General features: G+C 47.0%; 1 protein-coding gene across 6 annotated transcripts in view; it reads left to right on the top strand.

Moving 5' to 3' along the window:
* NCOA3 (nuclear receptor coactivator 3) overlaps window positions 1-23,752 on the top strand; it is a 1,125,593-nt gene that overhangs the window by 816,917 nt on the left and 284,924 nt on the right. For all 6 annotated transcript variants that reach the window (XM_069651291.1, XM_069651290.1, XM_069651288.1 and 3 more), the window contains one exon: window positions 3,355-3,594. In XM_069651291.1, the coding sequence (XP_069507392.1) occupies window positions 3,355-3,594 (240 nt within the window). The remainder of the gene's footprint in view (window positions 1-3,354; window positions 3,595-23,752) is intronic.

Genomic DNA, 23,752 nt, shown 5'->3' with positions numbered 1-23,752 from the left:
CGGCTATCTGCTGTTACACAATGGTCTCCAAAACAATCTTTTTGGTCCCACCATCTCGTCAAGGAGTTCCTCAAAGGACTGTTTTGATTGTTCCCGCTGGTGAAGGCTCCTGCCCGGCATGGGAACTCAACGTGGTGCTGATGGTCTCATGGCGGCCCCTTTGAGCCTATGCATCAGGCCCCTCTCATTCCTCTTATGGAAAACTGCTTTCCTCAAGTCTGTTCCGGAGGTAAGAGTAATTGCTTCTGTTGAGCCTTGCCACCTTCTGTGGTTGTGTAATGTACTGCTATGTATTCTTTATTCATGATCATGTGAATCCATGCCAGACCCCATTCTGGAGAAGGAACAAGTTACTTGCCTGTAACTATTGTTCGCCAGCATGGGTCTGGCATGGATTCACATGCAAAACCTCCGTCCTGCCCCTCTGCGGCTCTTCTTGGACAGTCTGCCACTTTACGTGCTACCAAATCTGAAGATGGCTGCCATACGTGGGGCTTAGCGAGTGTTGGGGAGTATTTTCAGTTTAGTGCTAAATTCCTCCTACCTTGGAGAACTCCAGCTCTTTTGCTAAACTTTGGGACTTTGAACTTTTAAATTCTATGTGTTTTCTGTGTTTGTTTCTTTTGGTTATGGAGTCTGACAAACTCCATAAGCATCATCTTTTACAATGTGTCACACAGCACCTTCAGTGCAGTGGCACAGGGAAGTCTTTCAGATTTCCCCAAGGTTTAAATACCTTCTCTGCGATAAACTACTGTTTGCCAGAGCAGTAATGTGAAATTGACTTTACTTACCATTGTAACTTTCTAGACCCAGCACACACTACCTTACAATAGCGTGCTGGAGGGGTTACCTAGTATCCCCTGTGTCTAGATCCTCATATAACATGTTTTTGTTAACCTTTACTCACTGAATGGCTGGTGGCAGTGGTTTTGTTTGAACTACCATGGTTTGCAGTTACCGCGGGCTGCGTACGCGGCTCCGGTAAAGCAACCGCGGGAGCCATCTTTTAAAAATGGCGCAGAGCCATCTTTGACAAAATGGTCCCCGGTCTTCTTTGTTTGCCATGTCTTTATGGAAAGGTCCTTGTAGAGTTTTTCTCTGCGCACCAATCCAGGTTTGGTCTCATTGTTAATTTCGCCTTTGGCGGGATTCAGGAGTGTAGCCCGCCTCTGGCTCCAGAGTGTCTGGGATAGGCAGGAAGTGAGGGAGGTGCCCAAAACTCCCTGTTGCCAGGGAGAGGAACACCAGATTGTGTGCGTTGCTTTTAAGCTGGCCTAGAGCTTTTGGAAGATCCTCTGGACTCCCAAGAAGCAGGACTGACCAAGCCTGAGCCCCCTTAACAGAGTGCCGGACCCCAGAAGGAAGGAAAGTCCACCTCAACAGCCAGGAGCCACGTTGTTGCTATTTGCAGTAGTTGTGTAGAGCTGAAACAGGAAAGTTTGCCGGTTGCAAGTTTTGACTGTCCCAGTGCATAGCAGGAGTCCCCCGATGTCTCCCTCTTGTCCCCACGACTGATGCCCAGGAACCATAACATCTGCAGAGCTGTACAGGAACAGAAGTCATCAGCTGCATCTTTTCTTAATTGCTAAGGCACTGTAAAATAAGTCTAAGAGAACTTACCTCTTGCTGTAGAAGTGCTTGAAACTTCCACAACTCACAAGTCTAATCAGCTTGTGGCCCTACATTTGATTCTTCTTTTCATCAAAGACTTCTAAGAACTTGTGCAAAGACTTTTCCATTTACTTACCAGAAGTGCTTCATTCTGTACAAGACTTTTGCCTATTGACTTAGCCTATTGAATTGTATGACTCTTCTAAGAGGATCTAAAAGTGTTTGCCCTGCTTATGAATATTTGTGATCTCTTGTGTTCTAATAACCTTTGCCTTTTTACCAACTTTTAGGAGTATTCTGAATGCCAACAGTACGATATTAATGTCCCCAGCACCCTTATTGAAGGCACCTGTGAGTGTAGGTTGTTGTCTGTGGGCCATCCCAAAAGGTTCTTTTCTGATTCAGAAACTCACTTTACAGTAGTGAAGTGCATTTGTGTTACTATTCTATTGCATCTTCTGAAGAAGGCTTTATAACTGACTGATAAATTAATAATTGATGCAAGAAACTTTGAGTGTAAGTGTATTGAATACCTGTAACTGTGAATCTTTGTAACTCCACTACAGCTCACATTTCCCCTCTTGGGATAATCCTGGCTGCTCAACGTGGTACCTAAACTGTGTAGTACAAGCTGATACCAAAGGGTGGGTTGCCTATACCTGTAGTCAGAGTTGATTGTAGTGTTCCCAGAAGGTACTGCATACAAGCGTTCCCTAATAGCCAGTCATTGGCTGGAGGCAGTATGACCTAGAGTGATGCCTATGGAATTTGTCACACTCTAAAGTCAAAAGAAACACTGAGACCAAATCACAGAAAAATTCATGAGCGGGGAAAAAGGTCCCACTCTCTCTAGGTTGAAAATTAAAAGGCGTCTCTGAGTAGATGGGAATTGGCACATTTCTGAGAATTCTCCCCAACATAAGTGAAAGTGAAACTGTTTTTTCTTTTACCGAGGATTCCCGGCCTCATGGGGAATATTCATAAACATATGAATACATGCCAGACCCATGCTGGAGACCAATGGTTGCATGCAAGTAACTTTTTCAATACTTGCCTTTCTAACTAGAATTATTGGTTTTGCTTTGTGTGGCCTCATTGTAACCCTAAACCATCCACAGCCTTCCTGAAACGAAGCCTTTCTGCTGATACCGCACCTTGATTGCGCTTGGCTAACCTCTGACTTCCCTGTTCACCATAACAGGGTGGCCTCCCCCAAGGCTGATTTTGAAAATTCATCTTGGAAGGTTGTCAAAATTGTGGTCTAAAAAATACATGTCTAGGTTTGGGTTACACACACAAACCATTTGACCTTGACCCTGTAGCTTGTCCAATTGCTTGCAGGACTGATGTCCTTTGAACATTGTCCTTTGAACATGTGGGTTGAACATTTGTAAATGTCCCTGCAATAGAGGTGCAGGAATACTTCAGTGTAAAAAAGGTTAATCCGATTCATCTGGAACTTGAACTCATATTGTGTAATGTGCCCTAACAAGATTGTTACCTCAAATGCCAGCCTTTTGGATTCGGTTTGCTGCAAAATAAAAGCTTTCCTGCGTGGTGGGCAGGGTTTGCTAGGTGGGGGAGGGTGGAAGGGGCTTCTTTCTATTGCAGTCTTACCAAGGTTTGCTTTTATTTTGTATTTTTCATCCGTGATCACTTTTTACAGTAAATAAAATGTGAATGTTTAATATGTTCTTGTAAGAAGTAAGGTTTAGAGTTGTATTTGCCTTTTGTTTTTAGCATGCGGTCCAAATAGAAGTATGAATATGAACCAGCACCCAACAAGTGACTGGGGTTTACAGAACTCAAAAACGAGTCTGATGGAACCTTCTAATCCAGTGACAGTCGGGAGGCCAGGACCAGACTATAATTCCTCCATCCCCAGGCCTGCATTGGGCAATACAATGCCAAATTTGCCTGCAAGATCAAATAGCCTTCCTGGCACAAGACCAATGCTGCAACAACAAATGATTCAGATGAGTATGTGCAATTCCAAATTCTACATCATCATTAGTTGCAAAATTATGACTGAATTATAAAGGGCAGTGTTTATATTGGACAGGCGTGTAACAGTACGGTTATTATTCAGTGATTACATGGCACCAATTAATTATGAAGGTTATTGTGCACTTAGCAGCAAAAAGGTGGAATGACCTTTCACAAAGACATTCTGTTGAGAAATTATTGGCTTCTCCTGTCAAAATGTCTGGTTACTCCAATTTTTGAAAGGTTCCAGATCAGGGCAGTTTGGCCTGTGCTGTGTATTCCACCATGATTGCTAAATTACAATGTCTTTGGTAAAGATTTCAAGCAATTGGAATTCAGTCTATCATGTTGCAAACAAAAAAGCATTCTAGTTAATTTCTTTCATCCTTTTACAATTCTTTTTTTTAAGGCTTGATGAGGTCTACTTGTGGTTTTTATTTTCGTGGCTAGTGCTCCAAGATGACCATCCCCACCACAAGGTCAGTCTGGCTGCAGTTGAAAACCACGCTCAAAGCCTCTGCCAAACCCACTTAACTATCGTCCTCAGCCCCGTCCACCTTACGAGTCAGGCGCTCCAATATTGTTGTAGCATTATGGAACGCTAGCACCATAGTGCCCACCCAACACACCGGACCAGGACCTGCTTGCGCGCTCCATAAGATCGCCACCTACACTCCCATGACCACAATGTCAATAACTCATCTGCTGTTATAGTGCTATGCATGCTGCTTGCTGTAACCCTAAAATGTTTTCCCTGTTTACGTTTTTTCTGCTGAAACCTACTCAGTTTAAACCCCGCCAAACATGCCCACCCTCTAATTAGGTCCCTGTACCAGCACGATCGCTGCCCACCACGTGTGACCAGACTCGCCCTCCATCGCATAACAGGCTGTACCAGCCTCCTTTGTATGCCCTGAACATGTACCCAATCCTTCACGTGCATACTGGCCCTGTTGTGTGCTCCTAGCCTTCTGTAATGCTTAATATATGCGATCACTCCTAACGTCCATACTGCCCAGGTTATGTATACCTAGCCCACTGTTGTGCCTAATATGCTTGCTGGCCCTGTTGTGTGTACCTAGCCTACTGTAGTGCCTAATATATGCCTACTTGTTGTGCCCACCCTAATAGACACATTGCTTACCTTTCAACGTGCTCCTTACCCACTTCTGAACCTGCTCACTGCCCCACCTCTACTGTTCACCTCTCATAACTACCTGTAGCCTACCCTGAAAGGAGCACTTCACCCAGGGCTGCCGCTAGCTGGTGCACACTCTGCCACCCTCCTTAAGAGGCAAGCCCTTACATACACAACGCACAAGAACTACTTCAATCCTCCCAAACCCACTTAGTAGCACTGTACCTGAAAATGTCTCTCGCTCTCCCACTCTCCCATAAGGTTCCACCCACACTCTTTCTCCCACCTCTACCCATACGCTCACTAATGCCTCCAAGAGCACCCATCCACCCTACCCACAAGCTACACTGCATCACTACCACACCCATCCCACACCACCATACACACCCTAACTCTCTCCATCTTTCCCTAAACCAGAGAAACCATAGGCTAGGCTCCCCTATCAGACCGCCTCTTAACCAACTTAGTACTGACCTAGCCAAACCACTCGTCCACCTGACAGCACCAACACCCAGCCACACGCCAACAATCCCAAACAAACCTGCTTCTACTACGAGCATTCAGACTAAAGCCAAACCAGAGAACACAACTCCATTGTGCAGTCATCAATGCACGCTCCCTGCCTGCACATAACATGGAGATCCACAACCTTATCGTCTAGACTTTATAGCCATCACAGAGACCTGGTTACATGAAGCCTCTGGCCCAGCCAGCTGCCAAACCCTACCACCGGGCTACATCATCCTTCGCCAAGACAGAACCTCTAGTAAAGGTGTAGGGGTCGCCCTAATTCTTAAGGAGTCTCTAAATGCCAGGCAACTAAAAACCCCTGAAGCTGACAACTTTGACATGCTCTCAGTAAAAATATCTCCTACACCAAAGGACACCATAACATTACACACTGTCTACCGGCCTCCAGGCCCAACCCACGACTTCCAATCAAACCTCACCCATATCGTAGGGGACAACCTCAAAACCAATACTAGAGCCATCCTCTTGGGTGACCTCAACTTAGGATCAAAGACCTTAAAGACAAAAAAGGCATAACCCTTTCCAAAGCAATTCAAGACTTGGGCTTTACACAACTAATGACCTGACACACACCAAAGGTTGTATACTAGACTGGATTGCATACCACAACTGCGCGGTAGACATTAGCTCGAACACTGACCATGGACTGACCACCATCTACTGCACTTCTTCATACCCTCAAAACAGGAGTCTCTCTCTCTCTCTCTCTCTCTCTCTCTCTCCCCCTCTCTCTCTCTCTCTCTCTCTCTCTCTCTCTCTCTCTCTCTCTCTCTCTCCCCTCTCTCTCTCCCCCTCTCTCTCTCTCTCTCTCTCTCTCCTCTCTCTTCCTCTCTCTCTCTTCCTCTCTCTCTCTTCCTCTCTCTCTCTCTCTCTCCTCTCTCTCTCTCTCTTTCTCTCTCTCTCTCTCTCTCTCTCTTCTCTCTCTCTCTCTCTCTCTCTCTCTCTCTCTCTCTCTCTCTCTCTCTCTCTCTCTCTCTCTCTCTTCCCCCCCCCCCCCAATCAGCTGGTAGAGATCTACAACACCACTCTGAAAGAGGTTCTAGACACAGTAGCCCCACTAGAATAAAAATAAAAAGCCAAACATACACCTCATGCCAACTCATAGTTCACACAGGAACTCAAAGGTGCTCGTACAGCAAAAAAGCAGGATTCAAATCTTGGCAAACAAACCCCTCCACCACCACTAGAGACACTTAACTCACAGTTGCCAAACAATACACGCTGGCTATCACCAAAGCTGCCACCTACAACTCCAGAATTGAAAAAGCAAACTCCCAATCTAAAGAACTATTTGCCATCTATAACGAACTGACAATCCCCCCTACTTCCACACAACCCACCGGGAAAACTAAACATGGTGTAACCACATCCAGCACGCCATGCTAAACAAAATCAAAACACTTCAGACCAAAATCAAGTCCCAATTTGACAAACTGCCCAAAATGCCACCACCCACACCAAAACCTCCTGCAATATCACGAACTCCAGACACCCTGCCGGGCGCAAACAAACCCACACCGTTTGCGTTCAGACAAGTCACCATCCCTGAAGTCCTAAAGATCATGAAACGGACCAAACCGTCTCTATGTAAAGGACACATGCCCAGCTAATATAGTCAAAGGCTCTGCCACCGCCCTAGCCCCTTTCATCACTGCCTTTATCAACGCCCCCTTTGCCAACAGCACAGTCCCGCTTGCCCTCAAGGAAGCCCTGGGTACGACCGCTACAGAAGAAACGTACCCTCGACCCTGACTCCCTAACAACTATCGTCCAATCACAACTGTACCATTTTTGTTGAAAATTCTTGACAAGGCTGCCTACCTACAGATCCAATCCTACCTGGAAACTCATAATATTCTAGGTAAAAGGCAATCTGGCTTCCACCCCCGTCACGGTAATGAATCAGCCTTATTAGACCTCAATAACCAACTACTTGAAGCCATGGACAAAGGCAAAACCTCACGCCTATTACTCTTGGATCTATCGCCAGCCTTTGACTTGGTTGACCATAAGATCCTGTGTAAACACCTAATTGACACTGCCCACTTCTCACAAGAAGCCACTGCATGGATCACCTTGTTCCTAGAGGGCAGAGCCATGAGGGTATTCTCCGACCAGGCCTCAGCCTCGCCATCACCCATTGAATACGGAGTGCCACAAGGGTCTTGTACCTCCCCCACTCTCTACAACCTATTCACCCTTCCTTTGTTCAGTGACTTAGAAGTTTCGGCATAGCTTTCACCATCTATGCCGATGACACTCAAATTCTTTGCCCACTAACAGGAACCTATGAACAAGATCTTGACACCGTCCAGAAGACTTATGCACACATCCAGGCCTGGATGGCAGCTAATAATCTGTCTAAATGGGGAAAAGGCCTAAAAGAACTAGATGTCAAATATAGTTCCTTCACTATTGAGAACTCAATTATCAGAGCCGCCACTGCATTGAAAACTCTTGGTGTATATTTAGATTCCACCTTATCAATGGACAGACAAGTTAGTGCCATCTCATCCTCAGCCGCACTTACTACCAAAATCATAAATGCAGTAAATCCTCACCTATCACCAGAAAACTGCCTTAACATAGCGAGAGCTGCAATTGGCGCAAAACTTGACTACTGTAACATCTTACTCCTAGGCACTTCTGCAAATAATGTGAACAGATTACAAATGGCACAAAACAGCACCCTCAGAGCCGCCTTCAGCATCCCGAGGAGAGAGCACATCACACAAGCAAGGAAAGACGCCCACTGGCTCCCTATCAAGAAACCCATTATATTTAAGGCCCTCCCTATCACCCACAGATTCATTGCCCTGACAGCCCCGGCATACCTAGCAGAAAGACTTCACCAAGCCCCGGTAAACAGACCAAAACGTGACCAATACGCTCATCTGCTCTCCGTCCCAGCCTTCAACAGAGCTAAAGCTGGCGGCACAAGCTTTGAAGTCTTAGCACCAAAAGCTTGGAATGCACTCCCACGCAACTTAAGAAATGAACAATCCCTCACAAACTTCAGGAAGGTGCTAAAAACTAATCTCCAACTAATCTTTTGAACTAGTTTATTGCCAAATGTACTGCCTCTAATACCGTTTTTATGTAACCTTGGAACGATGTTGTGTTTTTATCTGTACCACTGCCTATGAATTATCTGTACCATGTCATAAGTGAATATCCCGTAACAGCGCCACAGTGCCCTTGGGCCGCTGGGTGCTTTATAAATCCAAATAAATAAATCACGATAAATTGAGCAATATAAACAATTTCTGTGGCAGCCATTTTCAAAAGCATGACACTTGGCTTTGCATGTATGGTCAGGTTTGTCTTCTTTGTTTCACCACTGTTACCATGTGGGATCCATCGAATTCCCGAGGCTGGTTCAAGCGTAACACTTTTATTTGCACAATGTTAGCGTTGGATGAAGGGCCATCAGCATGAGTGTTGGTCAAAAACAAATCAGCTTTGGAAAGTAGTGTCAAGATGGAGCTGCAATCACATTTTTGAAAGGTGTCGTTTATTGTACAGAACCTGCTTTCAGGGTCCAATTTCCGAAGGATGAAGTCTCAATCTCCCTAGCCACTAAGTAAGAACTACTTTCAATTTTAAAATGGATTTCCAAAATGCTCTCCGAGGGTGGATTTTGGGAGACCAACCTATTATGGTGAACAAGAAAGATACTGGAGTCTATCCAAACCAAATAAAGGTAGGCAGCAGAGCACCAAGTCTTCGACTCAGGAGGCGCGTGAGAGTGGTCTAAGGCTACAATGAGACACCCACAGCACTCCATTCGTTATACAATGATTTATTAGGGCTTTAAAACACACACTAAGAAATGAAACTATCAGGTAGGTATTGTCACAACCACACACACATCCATTATTGGGGCTTCCAAGTAGAACCCCTGAACTTTACATTACACTTCAGACAGTTACCCAACAGAGAGCATAACCTTAGGTTATACATAAAAGAAATTATAAAGTAAAGTGAGTCAAGAATGATAAAAACAGTTGCTACAACACTAGTAGGTAATGAAGTTAGAACACATCATAAACACTTAGGAGCAAACCTACAATAATTTCCCTAACTTAAGTCCAGCCCTGAGAGAGGATGTGGCCCAGCGCCATAGTGGCATCAGTTCCAAGATATATATTGCTCAGGTAGATTTACTATTGGATTGAGCAATGCCAGTGTTGGGTAAGAATTGATGCAGTCACACTATGTGAGGCTACACAACACGTATCTGCTTGGTATTAGGTAATCCACCTTTAGGTATAGGTCTGTACTACACAAGTTGGTAGTGTGACTGAGCAGCCAGGCCTCTCTCAAGAGGGGTAAATGTAAGCCGTAGAGCTGTACAAATGAAATCTGTAAATAAGTTATCCAAGTGACACTTACACTCAAGTTTTCAGTTATACATAGTTATTTAACATCAATCTTTAAATAAGCATTCTTTAAAAAAGGTAATTCATGTCACAATGTAAATATACTTTCAAATTACTTACCAGAGTAAAAAATTACTTATCAGAACAAGTTAGTGGATTGTTAGGCAAGATTGTGTGCAGTACCCTTTGGGAGACTAGAGAAACCCTGTCCTCCTGGCAATGGGGAACCGAACTTTTGGTATATGTGTGTTCTACCCAGGTTGGTAGTGTGGCTGAGCAGCCAGGCTCATCTCAAGATGGGTCAATGTGAGCTGTAAGGTTGTAACAGTTTCACAGTGACAGTTATTCAAATAAACACTTATACTCAAGGTTTCTTGATTAAACTCTGTTTTTCTAAATCAGATGATACCCATTGGGGATGGCGCACACACCGCCTACACCCTTAGGTAACTTAAATAGCTAGGACACTGTGGACATTAATTTATCACTGGTACATTTTAGAGCAATCCTGAGTTTGGTGCAAATTATTATATATGGGAATAAAACCAAGGTGAACAAATAATTCATAAACTGGTAAGTACTTTTTGAACCCTCCAATGCAAAGTATATTAACCCTTTCCTGGGGAAAGGCAAAAGCACAACGTCTGAGGTAAGAAGCATCTCTCAGGGAGCCAGGACACCAATGTTAGTTGAGCAAAGTCTAGAGGAACAGAAGATATTCTTTGCAGGTAAGTAAAAGGCTTGCACAATGTTTTTAGAAAAGCTTGTAGAAATAAGCTTCATTTGAAGGGCCACAGGCTACGAGGCTTGTGAGGTGCAAAGCTGTAAGCAACCTTGCAATGGCAACCAAGACAAGTCTCAGCTGAGAACAAGTAAGGTTACACAACAAGTGGTAAGTCCTCTTAGGTTTATAGTACTTTTGGTTAGAATAAATGGTTCCAGCTGGCTTCTGTTCCTGTTCCAGTATAGCTCTACACATCCGGTTGTTCCTGGGCCTCAGTCATGGAGACAAGAGGGAGGACGTTTGGGGACTCCTGCACTACGATGGAAAGGTCGGCAGCAGCAAAGGTCAAACTTCAATTCAGCGGCACTTAGCGGTTTAAGCTCCTTGCGTCTCTAGCAAATAGCACCACTGTGGTCTCTCTGATTTCTGATTCCACTCTGGACTTATCTCACATCTGGAGTACAGCACTCTGTTGAGGTGTGTCAGGCTTGGTCAGTCCTGCTTCAGGGAGTTCTGGAGGATCTTCCTGGAGTTCGGGTCCGACTTAAAAGCGATGCACTTGGTTTGGTGTTACTCTTCCTGGCACTTCGGTTCCTGCAGCTGCAATGGATGTATTGCTAGCTCTGAGAGGGTGTCATAAGTTCACTTTGGGGTTGATTGGTCCCACCAACCCAAGGTGAGCAGTCGTCCTTGCAGGGCTTCTCTAGTTGAAATTAATTCGGAGCTTCAGCACAGCAGCAGGGCTTCACCGGGCAAACCAACGGTCCAGGAGTTGTAGTAGGCGTCTCTTCCAAGTTCTTATTCAATTTCCTTTGTCCAGTGGTCGACTCTGGCTTCCAAGCCAAAAAGCCTCACCTTTTTTTCTCCCATTCATTCCAGCCTCGCTGTCAATCACACAGCAGGGTGGCTGTCCTCCAAGGACAGCCAGCCGGCCAATCACCTTTGGGTGCATTCCTGTAGTCGAGGGGATTAAGTACAGGGAGGTTTGGGCACCTCCCTCACTTCCTGCCCCTGCCAGACACGCTGGAGCCAGAGGCGGGCTTCACTAGTGATTCCTGCCAAAGACCAAATGAACAAAGGGACCATACCTGGTTTGGCACGCAGACTTAATCTCAAGAAGGACCTTTCCAACAAGAAATGGCTAAAAAACAAGACTGGGCCGTTAGACAAAATGGGCACCCATGGGTGCCTTACTGCAGCTGCGATTGCAGCCAGCGGTAAAAACGCACAATGGTAGTAAAAAGTAAACCACTGCCACCAGCCATTAATTGTAGAAAGGATAACATAAAAATGTTACATGAGAAACTAGACCAAGGGATACTAAGTAAACCCTCCAGCACCCTATGGTAAGATAGTGTGTGCTGGGTCTAGAAAATTATAAAATGTAAGTAAAGTCAATTTTACTTCACTGCTCTTGGAAACAGTAGTTTCACCAAGAGGAGGTGCTTGACCCTTTGGGCAATCTAAGACTTGCCTGTGCCACTACACTGAAGGTGATGTGTGATACAATGCAATGATGATGCCTTTAGGAGTTTCAGACTCCAAAGTCAAAATAAACACTGAGTACAAATCACAGAAAAATACTTGAGTGGGAAAAAGGTCTCACTCTCTCAAGGTTAGAAATTATAAGTCCTGGCACCAGCAAAAAGAGCTGGGGTTCTCGAAGGTAGAAGGGAATTGGCACATTTCTGAGAATTCTCCCTAACATGGACAATCTTTGAATATGCTTCTTACACAATACCTACACCCACAGATGGCTTCAATAGCCAGGGTGCTAGGTACATTAATATTACTGTTGGCATTTAGAATACTCTTCGAAGTTGGTAAAAAGCACAGGTTATTAGAACAAGAGACCACAAATATTCTTAAGGAAGCACATTATTTTAATTTTATTTTTTTATTGCATTTATTTTAAGCCCAAACCCAGAGGTACCACAGCATATTTTTTTTTAAACGTAATCTTGGTGGTTACATAAATTGACAGAAGAAACAGTACAGTTTGCAGTTACATGTTACATTTCTTAGCGATCTAACAGAGGTATGCTTGACACAGGAAAGAAAGCTTGTAGGCAGGAATAGTCTCTTGAGTGTTACAACGGGCAGGTAAAGGGAGTGGGGAGCAGTAGGTTAGTTTGGAGCTGAATTATGAGGGTGTCTAGCTGAAGGTCGGTCTTGTGGCTAGTATTTGTTAAAGAGCCAGGTTTCTAGAAGTTTCTTGAATTTAAGTGTGGGCTTGTTTGGAAGGTGCGGGGGGATGTGTGTTTCAGATTCTTGGGGCCACTATAGGGAAACTGGATTTGCCTGTTTAGGTGTTCTTAAAGCGTGGAGTGAATAAGTATAGGTGGGCATTGGATCTGAGTGTTCGGGTGGTGTTTTTGTGGCTTAGACAATGATAGAGGTAACTGGGTGCAGTACCTGAGACACATTTATGTGTTACGGTGAGAGTTTTGTGAATTTTCCTTGCTTCAATTGTAAGCCAATGGGCTTCTCTTCTGTGTTGCGAGATGTGCTCCCTTTTTTATGCCTAGTGCTGCTCTGTGCTTTATTTTGAATAAGTTGCATTTTATTTGTTTTGTTTTGAGGTACCTAGTAGCAGTATGTTGCAGTAGTCTATCATGACTAGTATAAGGGCCCTGGCAAGAGTGATGCAATTGTATTTTGTGAGGAATGGTCTGCTTAGTGAGATGTCTAGCTGTGTAGGCTGTGGATGAGGCAAGGGCATTTGTTTTCCCATGGTGAGGCTGGAATCCAAGAAGACTCCTAAGGTTTTTACTTATTTGTAAATGGTGATGGGGGTGTCATCAATGTTTATTGCAGTGTATTGTGGTGGGAGCTTTGCTAGTTGAGTTGGGGAGCCTACAATAAGGATCTCATTTTTTTTTTCTCCATTTAAAGATAGGCTGTTTGCTGCCATCCAGTTCTGGATGATGGAGTAGATTTTGTTCACCTCTATGGTGTCTTGTTCAAGATTTCCTGATATGCGAATAAGTATTTGGTTATCGTCAGCAAAGTTAGTATAAATTACTCCCATTGCATCCAGTGCTGCTAAGAGTAATTTAGTATATGCGTTATATAGTGTTAGAGAGAGGCATGAGTCTTGAGGAACTCCAAGCAGGACTAAGATGGGGTCTGCTGCTACGTCACCTATGGCTACTCTGGAAGTGCGGTCTGAGAGGAATGAGTTGATCCTGGTGGTGGCATCCTTGGAGAATCGGAAATTACTTGCCAGCGCTTGGCAGAGTTTTTGGTGATCTACTAGTTCAAATGCTGCGGACAGATCAAGTAACATGTATAGCTGACCTGATTCCCTAACTGCATCCATCTGGTTTTTGAGGTCCAATAATGCTGTCTCGGTGCTATGGTATGGCGGAACCTCAGCTGTCTTTCTCCTAACAGGTGATTATTTTCGAGGTGGGATTGGACTTGGGTATTTGCAATTTTGTCTGACTTTGAGTAGGAAGGGTACGGTGGTGATGGTGTGATAATTAGTAGAGATGGTGGGATCGAGGGTGGGTTTTTTAAGGAGTGGGGTCACCTATGCTTCTTTGATGTTGGACGGGATGGTATTGCAGGAGGCATTAACAAAATTGGTAATGGTAGTTGCTAGGGTAGGAGCACATTCCTTGACTAATTTAGCGGGGAATGTGTCTCCTTTACAGTTAGAAAGTTTTGGTGACGCTATGGTTTTTAATACTTGCTCGGTGGTAACTGAGGTGAAGTGGAATTCAGGCGTATCCGTATTGATGTCTGACATGGGCATGGCAGCAAATTTTAAGGAGGTAGCTAGTATTTCTTTTTGTAGGTTGATTTTATTTTGCAATGTGGTCATTTTAAAGGCTAGAGCATCCTGGATTGTAGTGCACCATGCTTTGTTCACTATGACTGTACTTGGAGGGGGGGAATAGGGGTTTCTAATTCCTTTATAATGGTGAATAGTTCTTTACTATTTGAAGTGGCATTGGTGATGCAAGAGTTTAGTGAATTGGCTTTCTGGGTGTACAGTTCTTACTTGTATAATTTAGATATTCGCTTTACTTTATTTTTTGAGTCGCTGGTGGGTTTTTTTCTATGGGGAGTGTTCTTGTGCTCTTGTTTCTTCTGAGTTCTCTAAGGTTATCATTGAACCAAGTTTTGCTTCTTTTGGATTTGGGCTGTTTGGATTTGAGTGGAGCTATTTTGTCAATGGCAGTCTTTAGGCACTTATAGTAGTGCAGAGAGATGGCTTCTGGTTTATGTTCTACTGGTTGATGAGTGTTGATTAGCTTGTTCAGTAGTGGTGTTAGGTTCTCCTGGGTTAGTTTCCTGGAGTCACGCATTAAAGTCGTTAGTGCGGTGGCTGGAGGTGGGGTGGGGTCTTTTAGTGTAGTGATGTTGAATTGAATGAGCCGGTGGTCAGTTCAGGTCATTTCTATAATGTCGTCTATGAAAATTGTGGAGTTCAGTGTTAGGATCCAGTCCAGGATCCGACCTTCAGAATGTGTGGGAGTGTGAACCATTTGTTTAAATAGCATTTCTAAAAAGGCATTGTGGAAAGCTGTGGCTTTGAGGTCGGTTTGGTCATTAAAGCCTAGGTTATCTCCTAGGAGTATACATTTTGTATTAGGTTTAAGTATTGGAGTGATGAGCAGGGGTACATCTATACCTGGGTGGTTGGAGGAACTGGGTGCTCTATACACTAGTAAAAAGTTGAACATGGTTTGTGTCAGTGGTTAGCTTGAGGGAGAGGAGTTTGTAGCCTGCTAGGCTTTCTGTGGTGCATTATCTGAACTGGAGGGAGGATTTCGCTATGATGGCGACAACACCTCCGATGGTCTCTTGGCAATCTGATCTGAACAATGTGTAATTGGGTGGTAGTGCTAGTGTGATGAGTGGGCCTGTAGCTGTATAAAGCCAGGTTTCTGTTAGCGCTAGGAAACCTAGTTTGTGTTAAAAAATGCGGTTGTGTATATCTATGGCGTGTGCACCTAAAGATCTGGCATTAAGTAGGGCTCCCTTTAGAGACTCTAGGCCTGGCTGAGAGCAGCTAATGGGGGTGGCGGCGGTTTGCTGAGGTGACAAGCAGTGGGTTTTCTGGTGGTTGTGTTGGGATTTGGGGTGAGGTGGTGGGAATATGCTGAGACACGGGTATGAGCTAGGTTCTTGGTTGCTGGCTGATTGTCTATGGGTGAGGGTACTTGAGGTGTTTTTGGTGTTGCGGGAAGATAATTTTATGTTTCTGGCAGTTCCTAGTATGGGTCTCGTGGCTGTGGTAGACATGAGTTCTGGAGGATAATCTAAGGAATCGGGCTGTACCCGTCAATGGCAAGGTGGTAGGAGTTTTAGGTGCAGAGAGCTGTGCTGTGTTGAGGGCTGGTGGGTTGGGTAGGAATGGCGAGCGACAGGGTAGTGCTTGGTGCCTGGGTCAGTGTAACCGTGCCAAGCCTGTTCCTAGCTGTATGAATGATGCTTTTGAGCATGAGGCGGTGGCTGGATTGGTGTTGGGGCGATGCTAATGCAAAGTATTTCGCTGGCATTGTGGTAGACCTGTTGTTCTATTGGTAGTCCAGATTTGTTGATTATTAAGCATTGAAGCTGGTAGTAGGTATAATAATGTGCATAATAATGTGGCTATGGGTTTGGGTAGTCAAGACTGTGTGCGCCATCTGTTCCCTTTTGGCATAGCAGGGAGGGCTGAGGTGGGTTCTGCTGCGACTTGTGCGAGGATATACACTGTACATGGGATGTACGGTAAGGGCATAGTAAAGCCCGATTAATAGGATGTCTCTTAGCTAGAGTGGAGGTTGCAAACGGTCTGGGAGAGTGAGTTACTATTGCATTATAGGAGGTAACATGGCATTAACGCAGTGGGTGAGCAATCGGTTAACTCCTGGTGTGAGGGTTGTACGGGATGTCTCAAACAGGATAGTCATTAATTATTGCCTGTAATCCGACTATCTAGGGGATTCGCTTAATGCAGGAGTGCTCTAATAAGGCAGAGCATATACACACATGAATCTATACCACTAATAGGGCAGAGCATGTACGCGTATGAATAGAGGGCGCTAGTGAGCCGAACAAGATGGCGGCTTCCTAGGGAGCTCCGTGAGGCCCAGAATTAATCCTGTCTAATCCATCCTTTCTGTGGGACCGTTTCAGCCGCTGATCGCCAGAAGCCGACTTCCGAAGTCGAGCGGTGCCCCCCGAAGCTTTCCTGGACTCGCTCCTCCATCCACGGCCTGAGATACGAGCGTCTGGTTGCAGGCCGCGGCTCGCCGGACATCGGCGCCCTCGTGACGGGCTCGGCCGAGGCAAGAGAGTCGCTCATCGTGAATCCTGACAACGACCCGAGGAAATTCCATCTACCCCCCTACCCAGGAGAGAACGGGAAGCTGGAGCTCATAACACGGGACCTGTGAAACGACACAGCAGGCGAGAGGTGACCCCTCGGAGCCGTAGGAATCGGCGCCCGGCGAGGGTCGTGAGGGGCGGTCCCCACGAGTGTGCGGGGCCTAGACGGCGCCGCGGATGTGGGACGCGGCTGTGCCCCACTGTACAGCAATCCTTGGGTGGTAGGATCACCGGGCCGTGGCCGGGGACACCCACACGAAGGTAAGAGCCCTGCCGGGCACCTCTGCTGCCTGTACTCGATGCTTGGCCCACAGGACCCAACGCCGAATAACACACGATCATACGCACACCGCCGAGCGTGGTGGACCGCGTTGGCGGCATCGAGGGCGGAGGTCTCCCGGAGCGGAGCGAGGACCGCTGGGCTGTTGAAGCGCTGCACGAGCCATCCGGCCCGATCACCCCTGGCCGCGATAGGGAGCTCAGCATCTAGCCCCAAACACTGCCGCGGCCATACTACTCTCGCTTCAGCCTGTCAGTGAAAGTGCCCTGGAGGAACACACAGCATGGGGAAATACGATAAGTCCCAAAAAAAACTCAATTTTGAGGCCAGCTCAGCCACCAGGCCATCGAATACCGCGAGCAGACCAGCGTCCCCAGCGGCGGAAGGAGGCTCCATAGAAATCCAGATCCCTGAGCCCGGCATCAAGGAAATCCTATTGGACTTAAAAGCCGGTATAGGTGGCCTGGGAAGCAAACTTGACAATTTGTCGTCCAAAGTAGATCGTATCCAACATCGCCTCGATCAACACGCCGAGAGACTGGACACTGTCGAACAGCGTGTGTCCAGTCTGGACGATGGCACAGCATCCTTGACCACTAGAGTCTCGGCGTTGGAATCCCAGATAAAAGCTATCGCTGCTAAGAACAAAGACCTAGAAGGCCGTTCCCGTAGGAACAACATCAGAATTATTGGAGTAAGAGAGCAACAACTTCAAATCAAAATGGAGGACCATGTCGAACGTATTTGCTCCGAACTGCTCGGCCCGGAGGTTCTCTCACATTTATTCATAGTGGAAAGAGCGCACAGAATCCCTACGGTCAGACCGGTCCCGGGGGCAAACCCACGCCCAATCATAGCCAGATTACTTAATTACAAGGACCGCGATGCCATACTCAGAGCAGCCAGAGAGAAAGGGAATCTCCAATTTGATGGCGACTCGATTCAGTTCTTTCCCGATTTCACACCCGCGGTTCAAGCACAGAGGCGCTCTTTCACAGCAATCAAACGGCGGCTTCAAGCCAACCAGATTCTCTACTCGATGCTGTTCCCCGCCAAACTCCGCATCCAGCATGAGGGAAGAGCCCACTTCTTCGCTTCGCCTGAGGAGGCCACTGAGTACCTGGATCGGAAGAACTGTGGGCAGGCTCCCAACAACCAGAGCCCGCGCAGGGGCGAACGCATACGCAGGAACCCACCATAAATGCTCCCAAACGCGGCAAAATGAGGCGACACAGATCCTTTCGATGTCAGTGACATCTACCAGTTCCCACAGAATCATATGATTAACTGTCTCTGGGCCACACAGCCTCTTGCGAGGCGTCTAGCGCCCCAAGCACGGCACTGTCGGAGGCTCAACTGATAAGGGTGGGTATACCATGGGCGAGTTGGGGGTTGCCCACGCAGGGAGGGGTTACAAAAGTTACTCATCCCGGAGGAAACGGGGTGGGTAATCTGCAGGCCTGTTGGGGGTTGCCTGCACACGGGAGAGATCCCGAGAATTCCAAAATGTTATTGTTTCAGCAATTGCGTTCTAGCACTCTACAATTTCGAAGTCCTATGCCAAAACCTGCAATAGGCATCACACCTTGCGATAACCGCATACCTAATATGTGCCACAGGGTCGTGGTGTCACCAGCCCGCTCTTTTAGACTGCTACGATATGGGGTCGCTTAAAATTGCTACATGGAACATCCGCGGTGGGAACCAGCCTTCTAAACTCAGGAAAGTTCTACAATATCTACGGCGGCACAAAGTCAACATTGCTATGCTACAAGAGACCCACTTGACTCCAACGGCGGAACAGTCCTGGGCCCGGTCATGGGGCTGCCACAGATACTTCTCCTCATATTCCTCCTACGCGAGAGGGGTGGCAATACTAATTGACAAAAAAGCCGGCTTCAGCCTGATCGGCTCTAAGAGGGACGGGGAGGGCAGGTTCCTGCTGGTGAGGGGCCTGCTTGCTGGGAGAGAGGTAGTCCTGGTAAACACCTACGCCCCCAATGTCGACGGACCGAGCAACTTCAACTGGATTATGCCCAACCTGGGCACATACGCCTCGGCGACAGTGATGTGGGTAGCTGATCTCAACACCCCGCTTGACCCGCGCATTGATAAATCACACGGCCGCAACAGCAGAGCTTCCAAAGCCAGCCGCCAAGTCACGGAGATCTGTCAAGCCTTCGACCTGTCTGATATCTGGAGACGCACTCATCCGGAGTCTCAAGATTATACTTTTCACTCAGCGGCCCATAACACCAGCTCCCGCATCGACTATCTCTTGGTATCAACACTCAGCCCTTTCGAGTGGGGCCCATGCCACATCTTACCACGATCCCTCTCCGACCACTCCATGGTCACACTTGACTTTACAATGTCTAAGTCTCCAAGACCTCCCGTGAACTGGAGGTTTAAACCCGGCTCACTTTCAGATCCCATCTTCGCTGATGAGCTTCGTCAAGACATCACCTCCTTTTTTGCAACAAACCAGGGTTCAGTCGACTCAGCCGGCACTCTATGGGAGTCATTTAAATGCTATGTGAGGGGTGTCTGCTTGGCCAAAGAAAACGGTATCCTGAAGCTAGTCAGGCGTGAGTTGGCGGAATGCGAACGACGCGTGAAGGCTCTTGAAAAGGTTCAGGCAACATCCCCTGACAGGCAGATCCAGGCCGAACTAAAGATTGAACTAGATAAATTTCAGGTGACAGCAGAACGTGAACTGAAATGTTTGAGCCGGAGACACAAGATCAGACAGTATGGTGAGGGGCAGAAACCCGGGGCGCTTCTAGCCCGCCTTCTGAGACTGGATCAAACACCCCCCCCGAGTAGAATATATCCGAGACGCGCAGGGAACCCTCTCCTACACTGAAGAGGGAATCACCAACACATTTCATAAATTCTACCAAAACCTGTATAGTTCTCACACCGCTAGCAACCCTGAAGAGATTCAGAACTACCTAAACGACACAGAACTGTACTGGGTGACCCAGGAATTACGCGAACCCCTAAATGCTCCCATCTCCTTAGTAGAAATTACAGACACAATAAAATCTCTCCCAAGCACCAAGGCGCCTGGCCCCGACGGCTTGACAGGCGAATTCTATAAAAGCCATGCTGCCGTGATTGCCCCGATACTCTTACAAGTATACGAAGAAGCCCTGGAGCGCGGAATACTCCCTCCCACCCTCCGTGAAGCCAACGTGACTCTCCTGCATAAAGTAGGCAAACCACAGGACGATTGCGCTTCCTATAGGCCAATCTCACTAATCAATTTAGATAACAAGATCCTCGCCAAGATCCTCGCTAACCGCCTCCTTCCCCTCATGCCCGCACTGGTCCTAGGAGACCAAGCCGGATTTATCCCAGGCCGCAGCACGACATATGGCATTAGACGACTCTTCGGCGTCATCGCCGCTTTGGACCCCTCACAGCAAGCCATAGCGGTACTGTTAGACGCCGAGAAAGCGTTCGACTCCGTCGAGTGGCCTTACCTCTTTGCAACTCTCACACAAATGGGCTTGGGTAAAACCTTTGTCAAATTGGTCTCTCTTCTCTACAACGACCCCTGCTCCTATATCACCCTCGGTAGCACTAGATCTCCCGGAATCAGACTGGAGCGTGGCACTAGGCAGGGATGCCCCCTGTCCGCCCTCATCTTCGCGCTAGTCATGGAACCACTTGCGTCAAGACTGAGAGAGCGCCGAACGGATAGGGGCATCACCCTGGGCCCTCACAAGCTGATCGTCTCCCTTTATGCGGACGACGTGCTGCTTTTCATTAAAGATCCACAGACAAACCTCAATCCAGTTATGCGTGAGGTAATCCGATTTAGCGGCATATCTGGCCTCAAAATAAATCACTCGAAATCGGTAATATTTCCACTCACGAAATCCACTCCTATGTTTCGAGATGACCACGGCTTTAAGTGGGAAAGTTCCAAGGTGCGCTATCTAGGGATCCTAATGTCACTTAATCATGATGACATCTTTAAGGACAACTACGGCCGGGTGCTCCACTCCCTTCAAGAGCGGGTCCAAAGGTGGAAGTCCCTCCCGTTAACACTCTGGGGGAGGGTCTCACTCACCAAAATGGTGATTCTCCCCAAGCTTCTCTATCTATTCACAAACATACCCCTAATACTCTCGCGCGCCTTTATTCAGAAAATCAAGTCCCTCATCCTAGAACTAATATGGGCGGGCAAGCCGGCACGAGTCGCATATGCGACGCTGACGCTGCCGGTGACTCGGGGCGGCCTTGCGCTTCCAGATGTAGAAAAATACTACTGGGCGGCCCAGGCCCAATTCCTTGGCCACTGGTATGCGTCTGAATATATCCGACCACACGTTCAGGTCGAGCGCGCCCTAGCATCGCCCAACTTCTTGACAGCTGTCATTTTCAGCGAGCAATCGGTTCCGTACAGCACACTAAACACAGTCCAATCCACATACGCCATCTGGAAGAAAATAGCCCGCAAATACGAAATACAGATAAGATACTCCCCGCTATTACCCATCAGGTTTATCCCCGGCATACCTCTGACTAACGAAAAAGTCTTCCTGATCTGGCTGGACAAAACCAATATCCAAACTCTGGGAGACCTCTTCCCAGAGGGCATGTTCATAACGCCGCAGGCGATCAGGGAGAGAGGGGGCAACACTTCGCTCGACATTTTTCTCTATTTCAGGCTACGGCACACCCTGCAGGCCATCCTCCCATCATTCCCTAAGCAACCCCCAACGTGGACCCTCCTGCACAGGGTGATACAAGCAAGGGGAGAGGGGCGGCTGGTTTCCACGATATATCGATTACTGCTGGTTGACACTACGACACCCGCTGTCAATGCCAAACAGCGCTGGGAAAGAGCACTCCATGTCACGATACCCGATGTGGAATGGTCCTACATTCTCCAACAAACTCAAAAAGTAGCTTTAAACACTAGATATAAGCAGATACACTTCAACTTCATCCATCAAACATATTACACTCCCCAAAAGAGGCGACGTCATCACCCTGACGCCTCCCATCACTGTGAGAGATGCGCTTTTCCAGACGCTGACTTTGTTCACCTCGCATGGCAGTGCCCGGGCGTGGCCCGTTTTTGGTCTGCGGTCCTACAGCACACGAGTGATGTGATCGGTGAAACGATTGCCCCGCAACCGACCATAGCCCTCCTGAGCATGACCAAACACCTGCAGGCTCCCGGGAGAAGGCTCGCCTCTCTGTTCCTGGTGCTTGCCCGCAGGAGAATTGCCTTGACCTGGGGTCGCGGCCCCCTTCCCTCACTGGCAGCGTGGAAGAACGACATCCTGTACTGCCAAGACATGGATGCTGAGTTTCTACGGACTCTCCCTCTACACGCACGCCCCCCGGATATATGGGCTCCCTACATTGAATATTTACTCTCTACACCTGATGTCCCCACCTCTAAATCTCCACCCGCAATCCAAGACACAGCTATGAGCCCGACCCCGATCAATCTTCATGACCCTCAGCAGAGCACTTTGTCTTAGAGACCCTTTGAACCATTGCAAGGTGACCTCAGAACTTGTGAAAATGCATTGTAAGTGTAATGAACGCAATATCGTTGTATGTTATGTTGTTTTGACCTATCACCAAAGGTCGTTGTTGTATGTGTATATCAAAACCCAAAAATAAAGTTTTAAAAAAAAAAAAATGTACGCGTATGAATCTATACCGCAGAGCTATGTTAACAAGATAACTAGGCATACGGTCGGGTACAATGAAATGATGCCCATTTGAAGAACATCTCTATATGGCTACTGAAAAGCTGGCGGAGTCAGATTATGGTAACATTTGTTGCATATTTGACTTGGTATTAACAAAAGCGGTGCATATATTGCAGTGACAATACTGATAGAGACATAATAGCTAGTAATGTCATAGAAGCAGATGCAAGGTAGCTCTTATTACTAAAGCGTGTTTGACCCACATTGTGTACATATCAGTGTTCCTGTAAGAGGGATCGTCCAGTGCACTCACGGGGAAAGTCTCAAGAGTAGAGGGCACTTACCATAGTGCATTCGGTTTTCCGGTATCGGGTACTCTGGATGTTAAGGCGGGGATCCTGCGCGGCAACGTAGCGGGATCTGCAGCGACTTGAACAGGGGTTCTGGCGACGGGCAGTATGGGACAGGCACACGACAGGTGCCTTTTTTGTGTGCCTTCTTTGGGCCGGCTCTCGCCTACCGTTGAGCCTCAATTGATTAAGGCAGGCAGCCTATCCAATTGGGGTGAGGCGGGCTGGAAAAGCTGAACGGGCAAGTGATTATGTGGTGGCGGCCATCTTAGCAGTGCGGGTCTTGTAGATTGTCGCTGGTCATAATTAGATGCACAGCACTTCCCTGGATATTATGCCTTCATGGAACGTTGTAGTAAGGCAGACAGTATACTTGCAATTGCAATGGAAAATTTCGAGTGAAGCGAGGTAATGAGCCTTACAGGCTTGCCTTTAAATACTTTTGGATCCCTCAGAAGAGTAGTCCTACAATTCAATAGGCTAAGCCAAAGTCAATGGGCAAAAGTCTTGTATAGGATGAAGCACTTCTGGTAAGTAAATGGAAAAGTCTTTGCACAAGTTCTTAGGAGTCTGTGATGAAAAGAAAAATCAAATGTAGGGCCATAAACTGATTAGACTTGTGAGTTGTAGAAGTTGCAAGCACTCTACAGCAAGAGGTAAGTTCTCTCAGACTTTGTACAGTATGTTAGAAATGAAGAAAAAGATGCAGCCGATGACTTCTGTTCCTGTGCAGATC

Source organism: Ambystoma mexicanum, chromosome 3p, assembly GCF_040938575.1.
Source record: "Ambystoma mexicanum isolate Mex_15411 chromosome 3p, UKY_AmexF1_1, whole genome shotgun sequence".
In the NCBI taxonomy this organism is placed as follows: Eukaryota; Metazoa; Chordata; class Amphibia; order Caudata; family Ambystomatidae; genus Ambystoma; species Ambystoma mexicanum.
The sequence above is the reverse complement of the archived record's forward strand: the minus strand, read 5'-3'. Positions and strand labels throughout refer to the sequence as shown.